The 27,593-nt window shown below is 39.8% G+C and overlaps 1 protein-coding gene across 3 annotated transcripts in view; it reads right to left on the reverse strand.

Annotated features, from left to right (window-relative positions):
• Nucleotides 1-6,967: 6,967 nt before the first annotated feature.
• The window catches only part of MAMDC2 (MAM domain containing 2), a 133,273-nt gene continuing 112,647 nt past the window's right edge, over nucleotides 6,968-27,593 (reverse strand). For 2 of the 3 annotated variants that reach the window (XR_005068730.1, XM_037061686.1), the window contains exons 12-14: nucleotides 13,692-13,951; nucleotides 8,089-8,179; nucleotides 6,968-7,953 (exon numbers count right to left, since the gene is read on the reverse strand). Coding sequence is in view for 2 of the 3 variants with exons in the window: in XM_037061686.1 (XP_036917581.1) it covers nucleotides 7,892-7,953; nucleotides 8,089-8,179; nucleotides 13,692-13,951 (413 nt within the window). In the remaining variant the exon portion in view is untranslated. Of the gene's footprint in view, nucleotides 7,957-8,088; nucleotides 8,180-13,691; nucleotides 13,952-27,593 lie in introns of all 3 variants that reach the window. The other variant, XM_037061687.1, reaches the window with a different exon arrangement.

The following is a 27,593-nucleotide window of genomic DNA, read 5'->3' on the forward strand; positions in this document are numbered from 1 at the left end:
GAGTGATGACACGGTTTGAAGGTGGCCATGAGCCAAGGCATGTGAGAAGACTAACGAAGGCTAGAAATGGCAAGAAATGTATTCTCCCAGCGCCTGCCCTGAAGGAGCGCAGCCTTGCCAACACACTGACTTTAGCCCCATGAGATCCATTTTCAGAGTTCTGACTTCCAGAAGTGTAAGATAATAAATGTGTTGTTTTGAGCCACAAAAAAAGTGTGGTAATTTGTTACAGCCACAATGGGAAATGAATGTAAATATAGAGTCTATTCCAAGAAGTAATAGAGAGCTTAGCAATTTTACTGGGTATAACTCCACGTGAATCAAAGAGTTAAAGGTAATAGGCAAAAGTTTAATTTTTTAGAAAAATCACAAGGCCCTGACTGGTGTGGCTCAGTCGGATTGATGTTGTTCCACAAAGCAAAAGGTTGCCAGTTCAATTCCTTGTTGGGGCCCGTGCCTGGGTTGCAGGTTTGGTCCCTAGTCAGGGCGAGTACAAGAGGCAACCCATCAATGTTTCTCTCTCATACAGATGTTTCTCTCCCTCTCTTTCTCCCTCCCTTCCTTTCTCTCTAAAAATAACTTCAGTCTTCAAAAAACTGTATAAAAAGAAACCACATGGGAATATCTTTAAAAACACAGGGTAGAGAAGAGTTTCTTAAATAAGACAAAATATATATAAACCATAAATAAAATTAAAAGATGATTAATTCATATACATAAAAAACTAAGGCCATTCATGAATCTAATTCACCATAATATGAATGGAGGGAAGCTAAAAAAAGGTACTTGCAACATTTAAAACAAACAGAAGCTTAGTATATGCAATATTAGAGATCCATAAGAAAATGACACTCTCAGCACCAATAACCCCCTAAGATTAAGGAGGAACAAAATCCCAGGTGGGGCAGGGGCCGGGGTGAGATACGGTAGGTGGACAAACTCCTGTAATCAGTAAGGGTGTCAATGTGGGAAACATCCAAAGCTGTAAGGATTTTTATGAGTAGATTTGAGCCAAACTGGCTAAGATTGCCAGGAAGCAAAACCTCAGTGGATTGAAAAATATGCTGCAGAAAATGGGATTTTTTTATACATTACAATCAAAAGAGGAGGTATGAGGAGTTACATGAAATATACAGGAACTAGATTAGAGTGGTGGGAGAAAGCAAAGTGGGGAAACCTCTGGGAATGGATAAAAAATAAAATGATAGACACATACTTCTTTTACATAGGTGGGTACAGGAAGTTAACAAGCAACATTGAATGTGGTCACAACAGCAAGGAGGAGATCTGTGGTTTCCTGGTGCAGTGCCTGTGCTTTGAGGAGTCCAAAAGAGAGGAAATTTGACATTCCAAGCATATGTTATCCTAGATGCAAACAGACAATAGACAGTCAATTCAAGTAAAGATCGACTTTTTTAGGGAAGATTCTAGCCTAGGACATGACTGGCCGCCATGCTTTTCGTTAGAAAAGTTCTTAATTTCAGACCATCCTCTGTGGTTACTTTAGGTCTCTGAGTTTAGAAGGCCATCACACAGGCCTCCCCTGAGCTCATTAGGTTTATTATGTGGCCCTTTTTCATCTACAAGGGCTACAAGAACTATGTAGCAGAACACCAGCTCCATCCAACACAGTAACTAATTTCACCTGCTGGTAACCCCCTAGTCTCATTAGACACTCATTGTGATAAGTTAGCATTCTACATACACAACATCACCATAATCAAAAACAAGAAGCCCCTATAAGGACACAACATGGCTGACAGAGCTCTTTCCAGAAGTCCCCACCCCTTTCCCAGAAAAATCCTAAATATCCCTACTCTTTATTGAACGCCCTACCCCTCAAAAAATGAGCCTCAATTAAAGAAGTAAATCCCGCCAGGAAGGGGCTGCTCTGTCGGTGGAGTAGCCACTCTCTGTCTTGCTGCTTCGCTAATAAACTTTCTTTAACTTTAAACTCTGTCAAAAGAAAGGAAGGGAGGTAGGGAGGGAAGAATGGAAGGAAGGAAATGATCCATAGTTCAATTTAAAAATTGGACAAAATACGTAGGCATTTTGCACAAGGTGAAGTATGAATGGTCGTAGGATGTGATAAGATGCTTAATTTAATTAACAATTAGAAAAACGCAAATGAAAACTTCAATGAAATACAATTTCATAATTACCAGATTGGCAAAAATTAAAGTCTGACACTTGTAAGTTCTGGCACCCACCTATACTGGGAGGGTACTATAAGTTAGTGTAGTCAGTTGGGACGCAGTTTTTCATCATTTAGTTAAGTGTACATATCATACAAACCAGTAATTCATATGGTAGGTATATAAGCAAAACCAAGGACTTCACATGGTTGCCTGGGTACTTGTATGAGAATATTTTAGCAGCATTGTCCACAATAGCAAAGCACTAGAAATAACCCAAGTGTTTATCAATGACAGAGTGGATTCATTGCAGTATAATCATGAATGGAATACCGTACCATAGAGAAAGGAACTACAGCTAGAAATTCAACATGATTGAATTTCAAAAAACATAATTTTGAGCAAAAAGACAAATCACACGTGATTTTATTTCTATATATAGTGAATTTTGATATGTGATACTTTTATGATCATTGGTATAGATATATAGGTATACATTCATTTACTATCAACATATATATAAATGTGTATATATTTACATATATGAAAAAACATGATTTCTTCCTCATTTATCTGAAAATATCATTATTTTGCTCTTTTGAATGATAAAATTCCCAGTTGACATTATTTTCTCTCAACATGTTAATGATATTATTCCAGTCTTCACACCTTCCTCATATAGTGCGAAGTTTGATTTTCATTCCTCTGTAGTTCATCTGTCTTTTCATTTGCATTAAATCTCTCTGCCTTCGGTACTCCATAATTTCATAATGATGTATCTAGGTATATTTTCATTTTGACTTATATTACTCAGAATTTGTGGGACTTCCTGATTCAGTCTAAAATATTCTCCCTTTGACCCTGACTGGTGTGGCTCAGTTGGTTGAGTGTTGTCCCACAAACCAAAGGGTCACTGGTTCGATTCCCAGTCAGGGCACATGCTTGGGTCGCTGGCCCAGTCCCTGGTTGGAGGCCACTGATCAATATTTCTCTCCCACACATTGTCCCTCCCTTCCCTCGCTCTGAAAATAAATAAATAAATAAATAAAATTTTTAAAAAATTTTTAAAGATTTTATTTATTTATCTTTAGAGGGGAAGAGAAGGAGAGAGGGAGAGAAATATCAATGTATGGTTGCCTCCTGTGTGTCCCCTGCTGGGAACTGGCCTGCAACCCAGGCATGTGCCCTGACTGGGAATCAAACCGTGGTTGTTTGGTTCCTAGGCCCACGCTCAATCGACTGAGCTACACCAGCCAGGGCAAAATCTTTAAAAATAAGTAAAATATTCTCCCTTTGAATATACCTGCTCTTCCATTTTATTTCTGGAGCTCTTATTTTAATACACTAGGTAGCCTCATTCATTGTCTCCTATTTGTCACTTCTTTTTCTCTATATATATTGCAGTCTGATTTATTATTTTATATTCTAGTTCACCATCTCTCTCTCTTCTAGTACATGTATTTAATTAGATATTTGATTTCCCATTGGATTTTAAATTTTAATGACTATTTTTTATGTCAGAAGTTCTATTTGGTTCACTTTAAAATCTACGTGCTTGTTCTTCACAGAGTATTGACTTTTGTTATGTTTTCAGTGCTTTTTGGAGTGTGGGTCTCTAATCATTTTTTTTAAGTGTCTCTCAAAAAGAATCTCATCCTATGAAGTCTTGGGTATCTAATTTGGCTGTATGTTGACAGCTGATTTTTGCTTCTAGTGGACTGTTTCACTAAATATTTTATAATTTCGAATTGTACAGTTTTATATGTGGGAAACCTGTGCAGCCTGGGTTGGGAGCATGGCCCTCTAAAGAAGGTATTTGTCTTTACCTGGTACTCCAAGTGTATATCACTAGCCAGAGACATATTTTCATGTTAAAATTTTAGTGTGTGTATTTTTATTTTTGTTTTTGTTTTTTTTTAAGATTTTATTTATTTATCTTTAGAGGGGAAAGGAAGAAGAGAGAGAGAGAATATCAATGTATGGTTGCTTCTCGTGGGTCCCCTGCTGGGAGTTGGCCTGCAGGGAACTGGCTTGCAACCCCGGCATGTGCCCTGACTGGGAATAGAACTGGGATCGTGTGGTTCACAGGCCCGTGCTCAATCCACTGAGCTACACCAGCCAAGGCAAGTGTGTATATTTTTGGACCATGAAGCTTTGATGGACCAAACAGAATTATATCCCTTGTGATATTCTAAAATCTATATACATATTTGTACTAAAATAGATTATTTCATTGAGCTTTTGTTTATTTAACCCAAATTTGTTGAGTATGATAGGCAGTGGGAGTACAAAATTTACTAAGTCTCCGTTCTTGAGAAGATGGACGTGAAAACAAGAAGTTAGGTTTAACGTGATACATTTTTCTGGGGTATATATAAAGGGTAGGTAGCATAGAAGGACCATTAATAGTGGCTGGGGTAGGAAGAGCAAAGGGGAAGGCATTGCCTAGGTACTGGTAAAAATGAGCCTTGTATTGCTGTCAGTAAGAAAAAGCTGATCAAAGTTTAAGAGTACATGGTTGCTCTATCCTTAAGATGGCACTATAAACTCACAATTCTTATATAGAGAGAAAGTGCATAAAAATAACTGCAACTTACCCAAAAATTTCACTCAAACCTTATACTACAAACTCGAATGGCTCTTGTGTGTCCAGTACTAAGCACTTGCACATATTATTTGCATTTAATCTCTACAGCAACCTAAAGAAGTGTAGTCAAGTATTTGCCCCATTTTGCAGAATAGAAAGAGGAGTCAGAGAGGTTGTAAGTGACTTGCCCTCAGTCCCAAAGCCCGTAGTGGCAAAGCCAGGATTTAAACTGAGACAGCCCAAGTCCAGAAACCATGCACTTAAATCACTATGACCTCTTTATAGTAATCCACATGTTGAAAATGCAACCACATTAGAATGATCAGTTATGAAGACTCTTATTTTTTTCCTCATTCTATATTTACATTGCACAGGAAATTATGTCCCCACCTGAGGATAAATCAGAGTCCATGTTGGTAAGTTGTAGTTGGTTGCTCTGCCCACACTTGGGCCAGGAGGCTGGCCCTGCCTGCCCTCCCTGGTCAGATGCCCCTCCCAGGACTCTCAGAGCACCTTGAACATGTGAACTCATGCTACTCAGCACTCCAAATTGCACTGCCAGGTTTAGATCTGTTTGGATCCTAATATGTGAGCATCTTTGCAATTCCCATGCTTGGTATAATGGCTGGAGCACAGATTTCTCAACAAGTCTTTGCTGAACATTTTCATCTTCCACATTAAACCAGGCCTTGCATCCCAGCCACCATTTTCTCAGTCTCCTTTTTTTCACTCCCTTCTCTACATGACTAATCTCCAACACAAACAGCAAATTGAAGAGAGAAGGAAATTGTGTGGAAACGTAGTTTCTATCTGAAACACTTGTGTTTTTAGTAAAAGTTGGAATAAATGTAAACATGGGGTTTAAATATTAAGCAGTACCTAGGCCATTTCTAAACCTGAGAAAACTATATTGTGCTTACTGCCACCTTCCATATTTCCATCCATGTGAAATATAGTTAAATGAATTCAAAGGCAACCTGGAAAAGGAAAAGAAGCATCCAAAAAGCAAATCCTGCAAAAGGAGCATACGTGAGGAAGAATAAATTAATCTGTTCATCTTTCACCTTCTCTCTTTCCTTATAGGAACTTCAGGTTGTTTCTGAGCAATAGCTGGTAACAGTTACCTGCTACCTTTCTGCCGTACATCAGTAACTAGTTCCTAACTCTTCCCAACACCACAGTTCTCAAAGCTGGTGTCCCAAGTAGTGTTTCTGGTCTGGCGACCTTTGGGACAATTTTGGTAGCCAGCAAATCTTCTGGAATATGGGAACTCAGGACCTTTCACTAGAATTTGAATTAGTACTATGGATGGAGTTGTCAGGAGAGTTAGATTCAGAAGGCAGTCTTATAGGGATTAGAACACAAATTTGGCAGTGAAACAGACCCAAGTTCAAAACTAGGCCCTATGCTAGCTGCTGCATTTGAACAATTTCACTTTCCCTATTTATAATGGAAGCATCATTAGATCTATTTTGTGGGTTGTTATCAGGATGATAACACAAGCAAATTCATGTAAAGCTCTGAACAATGCCTAAAAAATGGTAAGTATTCAATAAATGTTAGCTATGATCATTACTATAATGTAATCCATTATCAAGGGGGCTAGTGAATGACTTAATTTACCACATATTATAATCCCCTTACTATGCACTAGATATTAGGTCCTAGAGAAATATTCTTCACTTCTTTTTTGTGTTTTTAAAAAAATATTTGAGCCTGGTTGGTATAGCTCAGTGGATTGAGTGCAGGCCTGCGAACCAAAGGTTCTCGGTTCGATTCCCAGTCAGGGCACATGCCTCAGTTGCATACCAGTTCCTGGCAGGGGACGCACGAGAGGCAACCATACACTGGTATTTCTCTCCCTCTCTTTCCCTCTCTAAAATAATAAGTAAATTTTTAAAAAGATTTTATTATTATTATTATTTATTTATTGAGCATCTACTATATACCAGACATTCTTCTGGGTACTAATACTACAAAAGTAAGCAAAACAAGCCAATTCTTATCCTCATAACAGTTTAAATTCTAAAAAGATAAAATTCAGTTGAGAATGTTTATGTGAAATAAAAAACTCTTTAAAATTAATTATTCCATCAATGTATGCAGTGCTTATGTCACTAATAAAAGGCTTAAGAAGCAGTTACTTGTGGCAGAGGTTCATATTAGAATCTATATTCAGTTGTAAAGATATTATAACAACAAAAAATAATGTAGAAATGAGTTAATTGACAGTGAAAAGATTTTGACATTACTTTTTATTAGGTAATCTTGTAATTTCAAAACAGCTCTTTGGGTATATAAACATGTATATACAATTTTCTAGTGTGTAAATCAAAAGCAGTAGTTAATTATAGCTGATGGAATTTATATTCCTCAAAACCTTACCAAAACATTTGTCATAAAAATCAACAAAATGGTTTAACACGTTTACAAAATTTGGGGGTGTGTGCACATAATTATTTTCAAGCTTGCTTTACAAAACAAAAAAGTGCAGTTCTATCCACGTGATCATAGTGACTCTCAAAAGGAGTTCAAAGGCAGAAAAAAGAAGGTAGCATTGCCTTGTAATGCAGCATTAAGTAATACTGACTTACCCGGGCACACTCGTGAAAGCCTTTGTTATCACATGTAGTAAAAATATTTAAAAACTAATACTCCATTTCTATGAATAAAACAGAAGGGAAGGCTTTATATCTTTAGACTGACTTGTTACCATAAAAATTGCATTCATTTTGCAGATATTACTGATACCCCACATTTCTTTAAAGATATTTATGATATTTGAAATTCAAAATGAAACCCACAATCTTACTCTCCTCTCTATACATTCACTGAATGCAGATTTAAGCGAGCACATCTCATTTTGACGGTGCCCTTTCTCCATGCACTTGAAAGATGACTACAATATGGTACCTGTGTGTTTGGAAACGGTACCAAAATTAAGATGATCTATGCAAAACCAGCAGCCTGTACTTCTAGAGACAGTTGTCATATGAAAAAAAAAAAAAGCCCTGAGTCAGTATTTTTTGCAAAAGCAATGAAGAAGAGTGCTCTGAAGTTATTTCATAACTTATGAAATAGTTATGGTTGTCCAGTATTCATTTATTTTATTTTCATTTTGATTGAAGAGGTATGGCTTTTGTTTCATTAATCCAATTCAGGCCATTTCCTAATACTCAATCTCATTTAAATCTTCAGAATAGCCTGATGATTGCTGAGTCGTATCTTCCACTTCTGTCAGGAGACAAATAGACAATAATAGTTTTCTCTATTTTTGTTATAGAAAAATACTTCATTGGCATTCTTAGGATTTGAGACTGTTTCAAAATTCCTTTTCAATTAAACTTATTTAATTGGGAAAAATACTGTTACCTGTGCAGGGTCCTGCTTGAAATTTAACATCATCAATGGCAATATCACTTCTTATCGACACTCCCCGAATGGCTTCAAAAATTAGCTGAAAGATAATGAATACGTTTGATTTAGAAGTACAGTCATCCTGACAAAACAAGGCTGGTCGGGGGCAGATCCAGGTCGCATGGGTCTAGAAGCCAAGATTGTTCTCAGGGCCCCCTTTAAGAAGAAGAATACAAAATCACAAATTCAACTTTAGGTACAAAAGAGAATATTTACTTAGAATTTAAAGTTCACAACAAATTACTGGAGGCTTGGAGATTCAGACCCCTTACTTCTGAGATCTCTGTAGGCAATTTCCAAGAAATGCTCACCTTGAAATGCTTCCTGGTGATGACCTGGTTTTTCCTCTCCCGACTAGAATATTCTACTCCCAGCACTCACAGGGCCCCTGAGAGTCCTGGGCCCAGAAGCTTAAACTTCCTTGGCCTTTCCATAAATCTACTTCTGACACTGGTGGTAGGTGAAAGAATTTAATGTGACTGATGAGACACATGTATAATAATAACTAAAGCATAATAATAATTAAAGCAAAGCATAATAATTAAATTTACCAAATAAAAAACCCCAGTGTTTCACTGATCATATTCAATACCGTGGCATCCAAAAAAGCCCAGGAAGAAGAGGAAAGCAGTTTTATGACTTTAGATCCTGAGAAGAAAATAATCAAATATTCAGGTTCTAGAGTAAATCAATTGCATTACACTCTCTAAGGCAGCCCACTGAATGCTCCAATGAGGCCGCAGGTAATAAAAAAGTATCCAGAAGACACATTTTCTCTAGTGATTTTGTAAGCAAATGACTCCCCATTGGACTAGATTGTGATTTAAAGTAAATCAAAGCATGTAAAGTGGATAATTAATAAGCATATGAAACTATCTTAAAATTAATGACCCAAAGCAGCTTCAATAACAGCAGTGTGGCAAAAGAACATTACCAACAATTCTAAGGACCCAATTCCTAAACTAGGATCCAAAGCATTGTCAAGAAGAGAGAGAAAAGAGTCCTAACACATCTAGATAACAGAATATCTGAGTGGAGTTAATAAGCATTTTGGTTTTCTGAAAAATAACAAAACGTGTTTTTTGTTTACGGAGTCTGCAATATGAAGTGTGACAGACCAATTACTTGATGGCATTATATTCTTAATAGTCTGTGGTTGGGCTAAAACACTCGATTTCATAAAACCTCCTTTAAATTTCCTTAATACTTGAGTGATAACTATTTTATAGCATTATGATTTTGTCCTTGTATTATAGATTATGTCCTGTTAGTAAGTAATTGAGATTATTTAAGACTAAGATAAAAATATTACTTTTTCTTTCAATTTAAGGGTTATTTTTTGAAATGACTACTAAGTCATTAGGACATCAATACTTATTTCAACTGAGCTACTTAGTAAATGGAGCTGTTTTATATTTCTTTTGGTCCAGGGCATCAGAAAACATTTACTGAGACAAAGGGCAGCATGAACAAGAGAATTTGGAGACCTTCTCTTAGCTGAGTACCTGGCACATAATAATTCCGTGTAAATGTTAGGCGGTGTCATAAATAAGGACGAAGCACACACATTTCAGTGAGCTCAGCATCTGTCTCACATGTTCTTCCATCGGCATCAAAACACAAGAAACCAAAGAGGAAAACACCTGAGAGCAGAGGAGGAAAGACAAGCAAAGAATCCAAAGGAAATAAAATCATTTTGTGTTTTTGATCAATAGCGCGTCAGATTCTGCTTTCACACTTGAATAAATTCCCCCCGGGCAGGAGCATGATTAAAATTTTGCCACTTGATAATACTTCTTCCACAAGGATAATCTGATGACTGGAACGTCATTGGGAGGCCACCCATACATTCTCCATACAGGAGGAATCTCAAACTGCAGCGGCACCACCGCATTCTAAAAGTCACCTCCATCTGCCTGCCCCCCACCACCCCGCGCCCCGCAGTGAACGCGCTTACCGGAATAGAAAGTGGTGAACAGATACTTATTAAAATGAGATATTTGGGCCTTATACATATATTAAAAATAATAGCTACATCATGTCTGTCACAGTGATACACATTAGCAACCAGAGAGGTTTGGAGGGAATATATTTTTAGAAACAATAATAATAATATCTTCATATTTTAGTACTTTAAAGTTTGCAAAACCCTTTCAAGTACATAATCTTATTGGACCCTCACTTAACTCTGGTGATGTCATTGTGGCAGGAATATTTCCCTATTTTGAAAATATATAAAAAATCTCAGAATGAGATTTTTTTCCCAAAGTCACCAGTGCTTGTGACATCCAGGGGAATGAGTGTATTTTGGAACTTCTGTGGTGGAAGGGAGTGTAGAACAGTGGCTTAGTGATACCACTTTGGAACCAGTCAGATCTGGGATCAAATTCCCACTCTGCCACTTGCCAGCTGGGTGTCCAGTTTCCCCCACTGTAAAGAGGAGCTATAAGATGAATTGGAAGAACTTACATGCAGCTCTTAGCACTGTAAGTGCCTGGCACATGGAAGATGGCCAGTCTGTTTGCACAGACACTACGCTGTTTAGAGGAAATCAGTTCAGTGTCCACATAGTCATTTGGGAAAACTGAGGGAGTCACTAAATCCAAAAAAAAAATTTCTCATGGCAGATTTATATTTATTTCATTCCAAGCCAAAGAAAATGGTTAGAAGTCTTCCTCCCAGATTGTGAGCTGTAAATCTCTTAGGCCATTCTGCATCCTTTGAACTTGAACACCCCAAGGTACCAGCCCAGATGCTTCACTACTCTGTGCTCAAAAAGCATTGAAAGAACCAGTCACCCAGCAAATCTAGTAGATGCAAGGCTCTGTACCTGAGCTCCTGGGCTTAGATGCTCAGAGTCACTCATTCCCCAGAACTCAAATCCTAGAACTCTCGTGCATCAGCATCATTGGAGGGGGCAGTGATGCTTAAACAATAATAAATTAATTACTAAATCAATTAATAAATTAATTGATTAATTAAACAATAATAAAAACAAACCCTATCTTAATGCATTGCTTAAAAAACAATACTCAGGATCCACCTGAGAGACTCAGATTCATTTAGTTTAGAACAGAGATTCTGCACTATTAGCATATATGAGAACCACCAGGAGGGTTTGTTAAGACACATATATCTGGGCCCCACCCACAGAGTTCCTGGTCAAAAGCTCTGTGGTGGGGCCTGAGAATGTGCATTTCAGGTGAGTCTCATTTTAGGTGAATTTGCACTTTGCGTGTGGTCACTGTCTCAGGACCACATTTTGAAAACATCCAGATTGGGAATGGTGCCCTTGTAACCTAACACAATTAATTCATCAGATCTGAATGATGATCAACTGTAGTAGTAAGTCCCTGAGGAATCCACTTTACTTCTGTAAATAGGCATTAAATCACTGTCAAAATAATCCTTGGGGCTATCTGGTATTCTTTACTAAATTTCTAAACAGTTTGATCCATGCTGAGATAATGGGCCATTCTTGGATTGTTGGGAACCACTCTGCCTGGTTTCAGAAGTTGTAACTGCCCCCCTTGGCTAAGACTGAGTGCAAGACCTCTGGAATGCAAGCCACTAAGGAGACAAAGCTTGTCTCTGATAGCAAATGCTGCTTCTGCTTCACCCCATGCCCCCAGTGCCTGGCTGGTTAGTCCATGATGGGTAGGACCCCTCAAAGCAGGGGCAACCTAAGCCAGACATGATCACTTGGGAGGTCTTCATGGAAGGAATCAGGGGGCTGCCACAAAGAGGGAGTGATGGATCCCCCCCCGCCCCAGCTATTCTGACAAAGCTTGAGTCTCCATGTCCTCTGGGAGAAGCACTTCCTGGCTCTAATCCACTTAAGCCTGAAAACCTATGATGGGGGAGGCAGTGCACCCCCTTGCCAGCTGGAGTGGGATCCGGGGTTATCAGACATAAGAAAGAGTTCCTAAAAGTCCTGTGAAGCCTGCTTTGCTAAGAGTGCTTTCATTCATATGTTAAGGGTCTGAACAGGAAATGAGTATGTCTCCCAAAGTTTCTGCAACCCCCTTTCCTGACAGACACTGACTCAGACTAAGCCCTCAGATTTCTTTGAAATGTTATCTACTGTTTGATCCTTGCTGCCTGTATTCCTGTGTATTACAACCCAATAAAAGTCATTGAGGAAGGGGCTCTTGGCCCTTTCTCCTCTGAGAGATTGGCCACCTCTCCTCCCCAAGCAGACTATGTCTTGGTAGTGTTACTTTCATCTGTGGCAGATGGAGGGACTTGCTGGCAAAGTTGCCCCCACAGATGATGGCACATCTTCCCTCCGTCATCTGTTCCTTAACAATGCTGCAGCCTGGATGGCAAAGCAACCTGGCCATCTGAGCCTCTGAATCTCCTCCCCATTTAGATCTGTAGAAAAGTCCCTGTGGTTGTGGGTGGTATAAAATAAAATCCTTATTTTCAATACTTCTTCCCAGGAAGATGTAGGCTTAGAGCAAGCAGCCTGTGGTTAACATTGAGATGTACTGGGCCAGGAGGTTTATCAACCAGAAGCAAGGAAGAGGAGGAAGCAGGACTTTTGAACTGAAGGTTCCATCTGAGAATTCCACAGAGCACGTCCAGAAACAGTCAGTGGTCTGCAGGTTATCTCCCCAGAGTTTTCTGAAGCTTTGGCTCATGGTGCGCTGGTAAAGTCAGTGGCTGTCAGGAGGCCACTGGTGATCTCTAGACTAGCTTGGCTGTTCAACCTTATCTATTGGAACGTAAATGGCTCATTCCTGAGGCTGCCCAGATTCTTTTATAATCGAGATCCAGTGGGATGAAGGTCTTCTGTAGTACATGGAAGGACCCAGGGAGAAACCCAGGATTTAGAATTAAGGCTCTCAGTTTTGCTCTGGCTTGGTGGCTCCGTTGCTTGGAACCTAGTCCTGTAGACCAAAAGGTTTGGGTTTGATTCCCCATCAGGGCACATATCTAGGTTGCAGGTTCAATCTCTAGTCAGAGGTACATATGGGGGGCAACCTATTGATGTTTCTCTCTCATACTGATGTTTCCCTCTCTCTCTCTCAAATCAATAAACATATTTAAAAAATTAAAAAAGAAGACTTCTGGGTTTTTTTCTGCATGAATGCAGACAGAGTTAAACCTCTGGACCACATACTCTGATAAACATAGGCTTATAACACAAGCTTTTGTATGTGGGTAAATATGAGTGAATGATGCAGCTGCAACAGCTAATTAGGTAAATACCATGTTTAGAAGACAGATTCTCCTTTAGAGATTTGCAGGACACATAGAATGTACTTGACACGCATAACGTACCAAGACAAAAATAGATACACTTTCATCACTGGGCTGCAAAAATCACTGTGCATAAACACCCAAAGCTATCTCTCCTGCCTAATTTCCCACTCACTGCTCAGATTTAATCAATATAGACTAATTATGTTTACTCTTAAACAAGTACTGCCTTTATCTATGACCCTGAAAAAACCCAAAACATTCTCTTTGGTGGCAAGGAAAATGAAGAACATCAGCAGCTTGCAGGAACGTTTTCTAGTACTTGATCCTCACCCCCTTTGGCTTACCTGGTGTTGCCTCTCACAGCTGTATTCGACCTGCACTCGGAGCCAGGAAATGCTCTGTTCACCTCTTCTTCTCCATAAGAGGAACTCTTCTCTGTCCCCTTCTTTTTTCAAATAAACACTCAGCAGGCCAGTCCCTGCTCCATACATGTGGTAGAAGAAGGCCAGGCAGTGTTTCCCGGCGACTCCTCGCAGAGGCCCGGACGAGAGGCGCGCTTTCTGCCCGTACACCATGTGGGAGGCCTCGATGTACATGTAGTAGCCTTGGGAGCAATGCAAAACCAGGTATTGTTAAAAAGTACACAGATTACACTCTCTCCTTTCTCTTCTGAGTAGTGTTCCTGGAAACGAATTAGAGCAAATGGATGACTCGATTATAGTGCTGATAAAGGATATTACCATTTTGGAGAATATGTATAATCCAAAGAGAATAAATATGCTACAAAATTTAGACCATCAAAATATTTTTACTTAATATCTTATAATTCAGTTTACTATACAGGAGGTAATTAGTATATTAGTATTATGCCACTGATGTGGCAATTAACATATCAGAATTTAGTCTACTAACTCATGCACAATATTCTGGAGCTTCCAGACACCGGTTTAGGGGAGAGAGCACAGATTTTGCAGTCAGGTAGATCTGGGTTCAAGTCTTCACTCTAATATTCATCGTCTCTGTGATCCTGGTCTAATGATTGTGTTCTTTGAAGCATCGTTTAAAAACAAGGGTTGGTAATACCTGTGCTACAGAGTTGTGAGAGTTAGATGCCGTGTGTGGTGTGTGCCCACATGTAATACATATTCAAATATTAATTTCCTGTCCTGTCCTCTTTCCTGAAAATTTTTGTAACAATTCTTTTAATCTTGAAAACATGTTTATATAACATTTAATATAATTATGTATGATATTTATAATATTATATATCATATATTATACAACATGATAATTATATATGGTAATACTTTATGCTTCTATTTTCCTTTCCTAATTATTGTTTGGTTTTGAATTTGCTGGTTTCAGGCAGAAGCAGGGTTACCTGCAGGTAACCAGGGTAGTAGTGTGCAGGAACCAGTGTCCAGGGGCTCCCAAGAATCCGTTAAGTGACTTTGGTTGGTAGGTCTAAATGACCTCATGTTGGTGGTTTGAAATGGGTCACACCACAGAAATAGGACATTTCTACGAATCAGCCCTCCCTCCCCCCAAAATAGAGCTGGTTGGTATTAATTAATTGCCATCAAGTCACTGAAATAAGTCAATATATGAATAGTGATGACTTGTGAAAAGTTTATATCTTTTCTACCTAAAAAAATATACACAAATATTTGCATGCATTCTTATTGTCTTCTTTGCCAATGTTCATTTTCTTAAATTCATGATATAAAAATAACTTTTACATAGTGTTATATCTCTTACTATTTCATGCAGGCATTAATGAACAAATTGAGGGGGGAATGTAAGAGATTCCAAATAATGCATGTAAATGCAGTGGTTGCTAAGGTATCTTTCTTTATAGTTAAAGTTTAATCAATGAGCTCTGGCATTCCCCAAAATGCAGTGTTTGAAATACCCCAACCAGAATTCATCCGAAGCTCCATCTGTGCTCCTTCAAAGCGCTCCTCCTCTCCCTTTCCCCAATTTCCACAAATAGATCTGAAAAGTCCTACCGGCTACTAATAGGGTGGGAGACAGTCCTGCCCAATTCGGTCTTATAAAATTGTGTGCACTGTGCAACTCCTTCCCCCAGTAAAGTTATCATCTGTAAAACTGGACCATCAGAGCCCTGGGGCGTGGCCTCCATTGCGCCAGTCATTTCCATGCCCTGCTTTAAAATTTAGGAAAACTACTGTCCATATTTCTGGAATGCCCACCAATCACATCCTTGTTACTAAAACCAATGGTCGGTTTTCAGTCCTTGCCATTCTTGTGCTATCAGTAACACGGGACATAGTAGATCCCTTCTGCCTCCTACAAGTACTTTCTTATCTTGGTTTGCAGGACACTGTACTCTACTGGTTTTTCTCCCATTTCACTGGTCACTCCTTTGCTAGCTAACCTTTCTTCTTTCTTCAGAATCCAACCTTTCTTTTCTGGCCTGTTGACCTGGGGGTGCTCCAAGATCTAGTTCCTGAACTTCTCTATTCCCACTCACTCCTTTAATCTCCTCTTGTTTCATGGCTTTAACTGCTACATTTGTTGTCATTTCTCAAATTCAACTTACCAAATCTTTGCTGAAATCCGGACTTGTTTATTCAAACTGTGTAATGGACATCTCCACTTATTGTCGAATAGACATCTCAAACCAAACATGTTCAAAACTAAACTCCTAACAGTTTTACCTTAAGCCCTACTCCACCCCTTCTAGTTGGCTAGACCCAAACCTGGGAGTCACGTACCACTCCTTGCCTCCTCTCACTCTCACATCCAGGCGGTCAGAATTCCTGTTGGATCTACCTTCAAAACGTGCCTAGAATTCAATCATTTTCCTTCTCCCCACTTTTAGTGCTCCCTCCTGGTCTGAGCCACTGTCATTTCTCACCTGGATGAATGCAACACTTCTCAAGTAGTCTGCCTGCTTCTGCCTTTGCTTTCTGTGATCTGACCTCCACCTCAACGTTGCAATCATAATTCTTTAATTTCGTCACTTTCATTCTTTCACTGGCAAGAAAATTGCTACATGAGAAGCATGATACACCTTCTCAACAAAAGCTAAAACTTACCAGTCCTCTGTTCGAAACTTCATTGGCTCACTATTTCACTCAAAGTAAAAGCTGAAGGCCTGACAATTACCCTATCCTATAATCTCCTGCCCATTCTCTTACCTCTCTGCCGCCCACCACCTTCCTCTTCTACTGTCTTTCTCCTTACTCACTCTGTGTTTCCTGGTCACACTGGCCTGGAATATGGTAGGTACACTACCACAGGGCCTTTGCATGTGCTGGTCCCTCTGCCTAGAATGGCTTTCCTCCCATGAACTCAAGTCTCATTGTCTCACCTCTAAGTCTTCGCTGAGCTATTACCTTTTCTATTAGGCCTATTTTGACTACACTGTTACAAATCGCAATCCTCGTCCTTCGGCATTCCTCAGTCCCAACACCCTAATTTATTATTTCCCATAGCATTTAATTGCCTCTTGCCATACTATATAATTTTTATTATTTTTTTATCTTTGTCTGCCTCCCTCCTCTAGAATACACTAAGGCAGAGATATGCCTGGGTTTACTTCGCTATTGCTACTATGCCCCCAGATCCTGGAGCAGTGCCGGAACATAAAAGATGCTCAAAAATATTTGAATCAACAAATGAATCTAGTTTCTTCCACACCTCTAAGGCACAAACCACGCTGAACATTTGCAGAGCACATGACTCTATGAAGGCAGAGGACTGGCTCTCTCCAGTCGTGTGAGAGCCTTGGCAATGAGACATGCACTTGACTAGGATCCTCCAAGGCAAAACCAGCACAAACCTGAGTTTTGAGAAAATTAAAATCATATCAAAGCATTCTCAAACTGGTTCTGTACCATCTGATATATTTTTCACCACACATAAGATAATTACTTTCATTCTTTCACTGGCAAGAAAATTGCTACGTGAGAAGCACTGGGGTTTTGGCACTTTCAGCAAGAAAGGACACTTTTATTGTTCTTTAAGATTTTTGAACTTAAGGTAGGCTAGATATAAACAAATACAGATATACATAGTCCTAATAGAAGGATATAGTTAATATAATTTAGTGGAAATAGGTCAAAGCACGAAATGACCATGGTTTACCACCCAATTACATACAAAGATATCCCATTCTATTCTATCCAAAGTCAGTGGCACAGTGGAGTGAAACCTTACCTTAATAAATGAAACCCAATCAATAAAACAAACAATCAAATAAGCAAAATAGAACCAGAGACATGGAAATAAGAACAAATGGACAGTGACCAGAGGGGAGGGGGATAATAGGAGGAAGAAGGGGGTGGAGCAAGTCAAGGAAAATGAGTAAAGGGCTCATGGTCACGTACAACAGGGTGGGGATTGACAGGGAGGCAGGGCAGGGGAGAGCAACTGGGCAAAAAGGTGGGACAACTGTAATTGAACAATAATTTAAAAAACCCTATCTTAATGCACACTTAACCTAAAAAACCATTTTTCTCTAAAAATGATTCTTAAGGAAACAAAAAAAAATAAGGTTTCTCTCTGGCTTTGGGAATCCTAAGTCAAGATAAAACATTCAGTTGGGGGGAGACAGGAAAGTTCCTCTGAAAGAGGCCATCATGGGGAAAATGGCAAGTAGAACCTACTGGGGCCTGAAACATCATCTTTTCCCAATGCAAAGAAAGCACTGGATCCACCACGAGTAAGAGATGCCCCAAGAGGTGTGTTTTGTCTAGTGATAACAATATGAGTCCCAGCCAGAGTTGGTCTGAGGCCCTGGAGTGAGGGGGCAATTTTGCCCGCAAAGTCCTCCCATCTGTCACAGATGAAAGTGAAACTACCAAGACATGATCTGCTTGGGGAAGAGACGTGGTCAATGACTCAGAGGAGAAAGGGCCAAGAGCCCCTTCCTCAACAACTTTTATTGGGTTGTAATACACAGGAATACAGGCAGCAAGGATCAAACAGTAGATAACATTTCAAAGAAATCTGAGGGCTTAGTCTGAGTCAGTGTCTGTCAGGTAAGGGGGTTTCAGAAATTTTGGGAGACATACTCATTTCCTGCACAAACCTTTATTATATAAATGAAAGCACCCTTAGCAAAGCAGGTTTCACGGGACTTTTAGGAACTTTTTCTTATGCCCAATCACCCCAGATCCCACTCTAGCTGGCAAGGGGCTGCACTGCCTCCCCCATCACAGGTTTTCAGGCTTAAGTGGATTAGAGCCAGGAAGTGCTTCTCCCAGAGGACAGGGGGACTCAAGCTATGTCAGAATAGCCAGGGGGGTGAGGGTCCATCGTTCTCTCTTTGTTGCAGCCCCCCAAGTCCTTCCATGATGGCCTCCCAAGTGATTGTGTCTGGCTTAGGTTGCCCCTCCTCTGAGGGGTCTTACCCATCATTGACTATTTGACCATGCATTGGGGGAAGGAGGATGAAGCAGAAGCAGCATTGCTACCAGAGACAAGCTTTGTCTCCTAAGTGGCTTGAATTCTGGAGCTCGATTACTCAGCCTTAGCCGTGGGGGACAGTTACAACTCCTGAAACCAGGCAGAGCAGTTCTCAACACTGGAGGAGAGAGGAAAGCTCTAATCACCTCTAGGATTACCCAACTGAGTCTTTCTTTCATGAGTACTATGCACTGACCACTTAGACCTAAATGCGTGAAGCATTCATTACTCTGGGGATGCTTTCACCTCACGCACCTGTTGTCTCGGTATCTGGCTGAATCCATTACCTAAGGTTTCCAGTTCCAGAGATCTTTGTGTTTGGTACCATGAAGTATGAAATAAATCTCCTAAGCTGTTTGATCTGGGCAACTGTGCTGCTTTGGGCAAAGGGGTGACATGGGGGGAATGTAAGCACAACTGTTTTGGGGGGGCGCTGACGCCAGCCTACTTTTCTTGAGCAATGTTGACCTTCCCCCAAATACTTCAGGGATGTAGTTTCTATTTTAAGTACATATGTATATTCCATAAGGCAATACTGATTTAGATCACTCTAGACCAACATCTATATCTACAAGTAATTGTAACATATTTGTCAGCTGATCAGAATTTGTCCTTCTGAGATACAAGCCAATTACTCCTCTTGATTCCAAATGTTTCTCTTTTTGACTTGCACATGACAGTTCCTTTCCCCAGAAAAGATCAGAGCTTTCTGGGGAGCCAGTCTGGCTCACATGTGTTTGGAGAGCAGAGAACAACCCCGTGTGTTGACAAGCTTTGCCACATTGCTACTCCAAATGTTGCCAGTCTCCCCAAACCAAAGCTCTGAACAGAAGCCAGAGAGCCCCAGCGTCAAAACCTCAGACCAGCTCACGTGTTCCTGCACATGAGGGATTCCAGGCTGTGGGAGGGATTATTAACTGGAAAAAACAAATGACTTTCTCTCTGTGGGTCATTGTTTAACATTCAGAATGAGGGTTCTAATGGGTCTACTGGGGGATCATGGTCCCATCTGTTTGTTGCACAGCAACGGTGCTGTGTTGAGACACACACCATATTTGCCAGCTGGAACAGTGAAGGAGTTGTCCTCCGGTCTTGCTGCCCCCTTTCTCCCGGGTGGGAAAGGAGGCCGGTGGCCCGTGCAAGGCCATGTGGAAAGAACAGCTAGCTGTCCTCATTAAGATGGAAGAGGATTCTAAACAACCAGGGGAAAAAGACATCTTTGGGAAGAACAACAGCTAAATGTGTCTCTAAAACTGCATTTTACCATACATTTTAAACAACTTCTAAAGGTTGTCATAAATGAGGAGCTATTGTTTAAAGGGTATAAAGCTGCAGCTTTGGAAAATGAAAACGTTCTTCAGGTGTAGTATAGTGGTGATGCTTGGACAACCATATGACTGGATTCAGTGCCACTTAACTACTATACATTTAAAAAAATTAAAATGGCTCTGGCTGGTGTAGCTCAGTGGATTGAGCGTGTGCCTGCGAACCAAAGGGTTGCCAGTTCGATTCCCAGTCAGGACACAGGCCTGGGTTCCAGGCCAGGTCCCCAGTTGGGGGCGTGTAAGAAGCAACCACACACTGACACTTCTTTCCCCTTCTCCCTCTCTTCCACTCTGTCTAAAAATAAATAAATGAAATCTTTAAAAAAATTCAATGGTAAATTTTATAGAAGCCTTCTCCATGTAAGTAGGGTCTGACATTATCAGAAAGTAACGTGTTAAGTTACTGAAGGGTTGAAGGACACTGGACATGTCGACAATCTGGAGCAAATCGGGTGGTTACAGATTAGGTGGCTCGCATTGTTAGAGATCTGTCAACTACCAAAGCTCTTAAAAGACAGGACTTGAATTAGACTGCTGTTAAATTTCGGCTATATAACTAACACATTAAATATATAGCTTTGATTTTGCTTTTGTGTGACAGCACAATTTTATAAATAAATGTCATTTGGCATTTTAATGTAACTGGTATTTCTATCACACAAGAAGAGAGTGTTCTTAGAAATAAATGGCTTCTACCATTACTTTGCAGCATGTAGAAGAAATTTAATTGCCAAGAATCCAGAAGATGCACTGAAACACTAACCAGGGCCTGAAAAGGAACTGATGATGTCTCTTTCTCTGGAAATTGTTAAAAAATCATAAAGAGCTGCTTTTCCAGGATGTAGTGGGGGCAGCAGAAATGGAGGACTCAACTTGAATCTGTTTACTGGTGAACTCAGTGAGTTAGGAAATATTACGTGGACATAATTTCTTACTAACCTGGGTAGTTATCTGTTAACTTATGTATTCTACTATCTTTTGGCTGCAAAATTTCTGTTAACTCCAGGGCAGCTAAGACAATTGTTTAAAAAAAGTCATGATAGCATGACATCAAATAAATGTTAATAAAATTGCAATAGCCAATAAAACCCTGGGAAATCTGTTGAGATTTGTCTTTATGTCTCGTAAGGAAAGAGCAACTGCGTCAGGAAACTTACTGATTCTGCCAGGACAGTGCTGCTTAAGCAGGTAGCGGCAGGAAACAGAGAGACAAACCCTGGGGACTCCTGCCCACCTCTGTGCAAGTTGGGGTCAACCTGTCACAAATGCCTTTAGGATTTTTTCAAATAAGAAACCAGATGATGGGGCTGGAATGATTTTGTCTTTGCTGCTGTTCTGCTAGAATGACATGTTCAACTAGATGACTGACAGAAACATTGGAAATGTTTCCCAAAGTTTAGTCACACAAATATCAGGTTCATGCTATTATTTTTGTCGACTCTCATTCTACCTATGCCATCATTCACTTAATAATTTCCTTGAAGTAGATTAAGTTTTTATTATTTAAATACATTTATTCAAATAGGAAACTTAGCATGAAAACAGAAAACAACTATAAATCATGAAATAATGATTTTGATGTATTGATTATGTTTGTTTCTTTTAGATGGATATGACTGTCAAATTTTTCAAAATATTCGTTCATCTACCCAGTGGTAGTTTGGAAAACAACGGTTTAAGTCTACCAAATGACTAAGTCATTTTACTTGCGATGATAGGCCATGATTTTCTATTTATAAAAGCACAAGTGACACAGAACAATGAGTCCAAGGAAGTACCACAGAGATGAATATGATGTTTTATAAAACCCTTACTGATTATAAAACCAGTAGTACCATGCATTTCAATGGGGTTTATATAGCATCAAGCCTTTTCACAAATATAATGTCAGTTAATCCCCACGGCAACCCTAAGAGATTAGCAGGACACCCACTGCTATCCTTATTTCACATCTGAGGAAACCAAAGCTCAGGAGAGTTATGTGACCCTTTCCGGGTTGTGTCGGCAGCAAGTGGCAGAGTCAGCTCACTCTTCATCCACTTGTCTTTCCACTAGACCACACCACGCTACCCCTTAGCATTCAGGAAGGTCTATCGCACCTCCAGTTAGTGAGTCAGGAACTATAATTCCCTTGGCATTGGTACACATGACGATGTGTTCATTTTGATAGACACACAATAAACTGTTATATCTGCATGGTGGCTTTTCTGAGCCTCTCTTTTTATTTAATGGGTTTATATTTACTAACCATTTAATGCAATTGTCTATAAAGCAGCTCTGAATGCCTGTCCTCTTTCTATTTTCTTCTCATGTATGTTTTCCAAGTATAAATTGATAGGCTGTAAGGATGGGTAGTGAAAAGGTAGAATGCAGTCTACAAGTACAGGTATATCGTTGAGAGTCCCAGGATGCATTCCAAAAGGATTCTGTTAACGCCAACACCACATAAATACCCTCCAGTCCTCATGGAGAAAGATATCATGTTGCTGGTCCAGAGTTTGAACCTATTACTTTACTAATATGTAGGATAGGAAGTTCTGCCATTTTGTACCCTGCCATTATTTTACTGCTTGTATTTGAAAAAGAGACACAGAAAAGGTTCAGGACTGGATGTAAAAATAGCATTAAATCAACAAAGCAGAAAATAGAAGATCCCTTTCTGGGATGTAATTTCATTATTGTCTAAATTGTACATCTAATCACAGACAAGTATGCTGTCACTATCCCAGGATCCATGCAGAGAATACTCAAAACTCCCTCAAATGACTTTCAGGGTTTCAATATTTAAAACATGTATGAGCTTTAGCTGATTTATAAGATCCCATCTATCTGCAACTTCCTATAAATCTCTGAACTGTTAGTAATTTGTTGAGTCAATTAAATTTTTCTTATTATTTTAGACTATATTCTCTGTTGAGGAGAAATTCCAGTGAAATTCATCTAAGCAACATTGAATTTACTATATACATCATTTCAAAAAATATGAGGTTATTGTCAAGTGGTTCCCATGATAATTAAATAAAAAAGACATTTGCAGTACTTTATTACTATGATAGTTGTTCCCAGTATTTATTACTCAAGATTGAGAGTTATAAAGAGAAAGAAGGAGGAAATGACATAGTCTCTCAGGCAGTTTATAGCCAAAGGCAGTATACATGTAAATTTTAGTACTCTCCTCATATTGCCCCTTGCCAAAGAATAGAACACTCTACAATAACATAGTCTCAGATACAGCAAGAACTTGGGGAGAACAGCTAGAAGTAGCAACAAAAGAATGCAGCTGAAAGAAGCCAGAGACACAAAGATTTCACACAAAACACCATAATTGGTTAGTTCAGTACATAAGAAAAGAGTAAATGCTTTCAAATTTTTAATACTGTACAATAATCATGTTCTTAAATACCTGATACTAAAAAATGTAATACCAGAGACATCTCCTTCTGTTTACACTGAGTAATCTGTAGCAGACCAATGTTTCCACTGAGAAAAATTAGAAAAATACATATACATAAAACACCATCTGTTTTGAAGCTATAAGAGAGCTTCCCAAGCAGCAAGGACATGAGAGGCCAAGATCCCAGGGGAGAAGGAAGGTCAGCGATGTGAGCTCAACGTTCCTCAAGCCGCTTTTCACCTTGGGGAATTTGCCTGTTTAGTTCAGAAGCTAAGCAGAGAGCAGCGAATACGAGCCAGGGACCCAACAGATCTTTGTGGGTTGGGAAGACAATAACTGAAGTTCGGGGCTACCCAAGCAGTCAGGGCTTCAGAGCCAAGTTTTGTGAGAAAAAAGAGGCAAAGAAAAGTGACCCCATTACTTGGCAATCTTCTGTTGATGCATGTTCTGAATTCTTAAGCTTCAGAGGGCAAGGGGCAAAAAGACAAATGTAAAATAAAGTACGGTTTTCAGCAATTTCATTAGCTAAAGAGACAAAAATTGAAGTTTAGGACATACTAAAGAGACGGTCTCCTAATAAAACCAGAGGTCAATCCAGCAAACAGAATGGCAACAACACCTCAGGTTAGTCAGTTCTTTTTTTTATTTGTATTATTGATTATGCCATTACAGTGGTCTCATTTCCCCCCTTCATTCCCCTCCACCCTGCACACCCCTCCCCTCACATTCCTCCCCTTTAGTTCATGTCCATGTGTCATAAGTTCTTTAGCTTCTACATTTCCCACACTACTCTTGCCCTCCCCCTGTCTATTTTCTCCCCACTGTCTATGCTACTTATTCTCTGTACCTTCTTCCACCTTCTCCTCCTCCCACTCCCCTGTTGCTAACCCTCCATGTGATCTCCATTTCTATGTTTCTGCTTCTGATCTAGCTGTCTGCTTACTTTGCTTTTGTTTTAGGTGTGGTTGTTAATAACCTGGTTTGCTGTCCCTTCAGAGTTCATATTTTTAACTCCTTTTTCTTAGATAAGTCCCTTTAACATTTTACATAATAAGGGCTTGGTGATGATGAACTCCTTGAATTTGATTTTATCTCAGAAGCTCTTTATCTGTCCTTCCATTCTAAATGAAAGCTTTGCTGGATAGAGCAGTCTTGGATGTAGGTCTTTGGATTTCATGACTTGTAATACTTGTTTCCAGCCCCTTCTTGCCTGTAAGGTCTCTTTTGACAAATCTGCTGACAGTCTGATGGGCACTCCTTTGTAGGTGACTGTCCCCTTATCTCTTGCTGCTTCTAGGATTCTCTCCTTCATTTTAGTCTTGGCTAATGTAGTTATGGTGTGCCTTGGTGTGTTCCTTCTTGGGTCCAACTTCTTTGGCACTCTCTGAGCTTCCTGGACTTCCTGGAAGTCTATTTCCTTTGCCAGACTAGGGAAGTTCTCCCTTATTATTTGTTCAAATAAGTTTCCCACTTGTTTCCCACTTGGTCTTCCTCTTCCCCTTCTGGTACCTCTATACTTCAGATGTTGGAACGTTTAAAGATGTCTTGGAGGTTCCTAAGCCTCTCCTCATTTTTTTGAATTCTTGTTTCTTCATTCTTTTCTGTTGGTTGTTTCTTTCTTCCTTCTGGTCCACTCCAGTGATTTGAGTCTCAGTTTCATTCCATCATTATTGGTTCCCTGTGCATTGGGCTTCATTTCACTTAGTGTAGCCTTCATTTTTTCATCTAATTTAAGACCAAAATTAACCAGTCCTGTGAGCATCCTGATCATCAGTGTTTTGACCTGCGCATCCAATAGGTTGGCTATCTCTTGGTCACTTAGAAGTATTGGCTCTGGGGCTTTGATCCGTTCTTCTGTTTGAGCCATAAAGTTTTGGTCTTTTCATGCCCGTTATGTATGAGGGGCAGGGCCTTAGGTGTTCACCAGGGCAGGGCAACCCAGTGGCTGGGTTGTGACACTGTATGTGGGGGCGGGGTCAGAGAGGGAGCAATAGCGCTTGTTCCACGCTCTCTCTCAGATTTCGGTCCCCTCTGCCTCTTCCCACAGGCAAATTGGGCCCTTCTAGTGCTGGTGCCTGGGTGGGTGAGCTTGTGTACGTTCTAGGACCCTGTGGGTCTCTCCAATGAACTCTACTGTGGTGCTGTGAGCCTCTCTTGGCACCTCAACCCCTGCAAGTTTTTTCAATCAGTGCTTTTAAGTTTTATTTCCCAGCACTGGGGTCCTGGGTTGCACAGTCTGTCACACTGCCCGTTTTTTGCCTGGTTTATCTGCCCGTGAATGTGTGACCATGGTTAGCCAACCGCCTTGCTCATCTCACTGGGTTTGCTCATTTCCTCCCCACACCCAGTTCTGCTAACCACCACCTCTTCCTGCTGAGACCCCTTTCCGTAGGCCGCCAACTCTGCCTCTCTTACCGGTCTGGATGAATGGTTCATTGTTGTCAGACTTTGGTACAGTTCAATTTTCTGTCTGTTCTGGCTGTGTTTTTGTTTCTAAATCTTTGTTGTCCTTAAATTTGGTTGTGCAAGGAGGTACAGTATTTCCACCTATGCCTCTATCTTGGTCGGAAGTCAGGTTAGTCAGTTCTAATCGGACTAAGGTGACCTGCTTTACTCAAGTTGGCTATTTAAGAATAGGTTGAATGTTTTCTGGAGGGAAAAACATCACCAAGAATTCCATATTTTTTTACTCACAATGTCCAGTACTCAATCAAAATACCATATATTTCAAGAAACAGAGCCAAAGTGGGGAAAACAGACAATAGAAAGAGAACCACATGTGACAAAGATATTAAGGACTGTAAAATAACTAATTAATAATTTAATATGAACATTTAATAATATGTTCAAAAATAGATGGCAAGATGGAGAATTTCACCAATGAACTTGAATCTATTAAAAAGAAACAAATCAGGGGAGGGGTATGAAGTTTTTGGAATGGTAGGGTCAGAACCTCTGAAAATCTTGGTGATATTTTTTCCTCCAGAGAGCATAAAAGCTATAACACTGGCAAAAAAAAAAGGTCAAAGCAACTCTTCTGGTACTCTGGAAATTAACTAAAGGCATGTACAACATAGGCGGTTTTATTTCAAAAAAATGAATAAATCTTGCTAAGATGGTTAGGTTGTAATTTGTTCTAATCCCATATTCATCTCTTCTACTCCAAGAATGACTTGAAAACCAAGAGCTTTACAACTACGGCATCTGTGAAAGCAGTAGCTTATAGCCACGGTTAAGGGGCAAAACAGGAATACAGTGCACCAAAACCCTACCCCAGAAAATGGTCATTATTTGAACTGTTTGGCAGCTCACTGAGAAGCTCCATTCTCAAGGCTTCTCTTCATTTAACCTGACTGCAGTAAACTGGACCCTGTATGAATAGCCTTATCTCTAGGGTGTTTGTTAAAAATAATCAGTTAAACAATTGTTTAATATTGCACCTCTGGACTGCCTGAGGTGATATCAACAATTGAAGCAGACCAAAATGTTTTAAAGAAACTAAATTAGGAAATGGGATGTCTGTATGGGGCTTTGCAAAACTCCAAAATATTCTTGGCAGTCCAGAAAACCATCTACCTGGGCAGAGCTCTGCATACCCAGGAGAGAACTGAGAAGGTCCCAGTCTATCACCTCTGGCTGACTTTGAGGCTCTGCACAAGCAAGAAGTGAAGACTCAGACAGAATTGTAAACTGCCTACTGGACCATTGAAAACACATCCCAACACACAGAACACCTTTGCAAGGGCTACAGGACATATTGGTTCAGGGTATTTAAGGAAAATCTCTCTTCATCATTACTTGATGATTAAGCTAACTGAACATATTCTTCAATGGCCATGCATGACAATAAATTCAGACTCTATATAATTAATCCAGGAAAGTCCCTAAACAAGCAAACAGTAACAACAACAAAAACAACAGCACAATAAAAAGCAACAATGAACAAATCCTGGGGTGGAACTGCCACATTATATTATTTTAAATGTTCAGTTTTCCACAAAAATTATAAAACATACAAAGAACCAGAAAATTATGGTCAGTACACCGAAAAAAAAAGCAATCACAGAAACTCTAAGGAAGACCAGACATTG

Source organism: Sturnira hondurensis, unplaced genomic scaffold (assembly GCF_014824575.4).
Source record: "Sturnira hondurensis isolate 20B ecotype Veracruz unplaced genomic scaffold, ASM1482457v3 Scaffold0013515, whole genome shotgun sequence".
In the NCBI taxonomy this organism is placed as follows: domain Eukaryota; kingdom Metazoa; phylum Chordata; class Mammalia; order Chiroptera; family Phyllostomidae; genus Sturnira; species Sturnira hondurensis.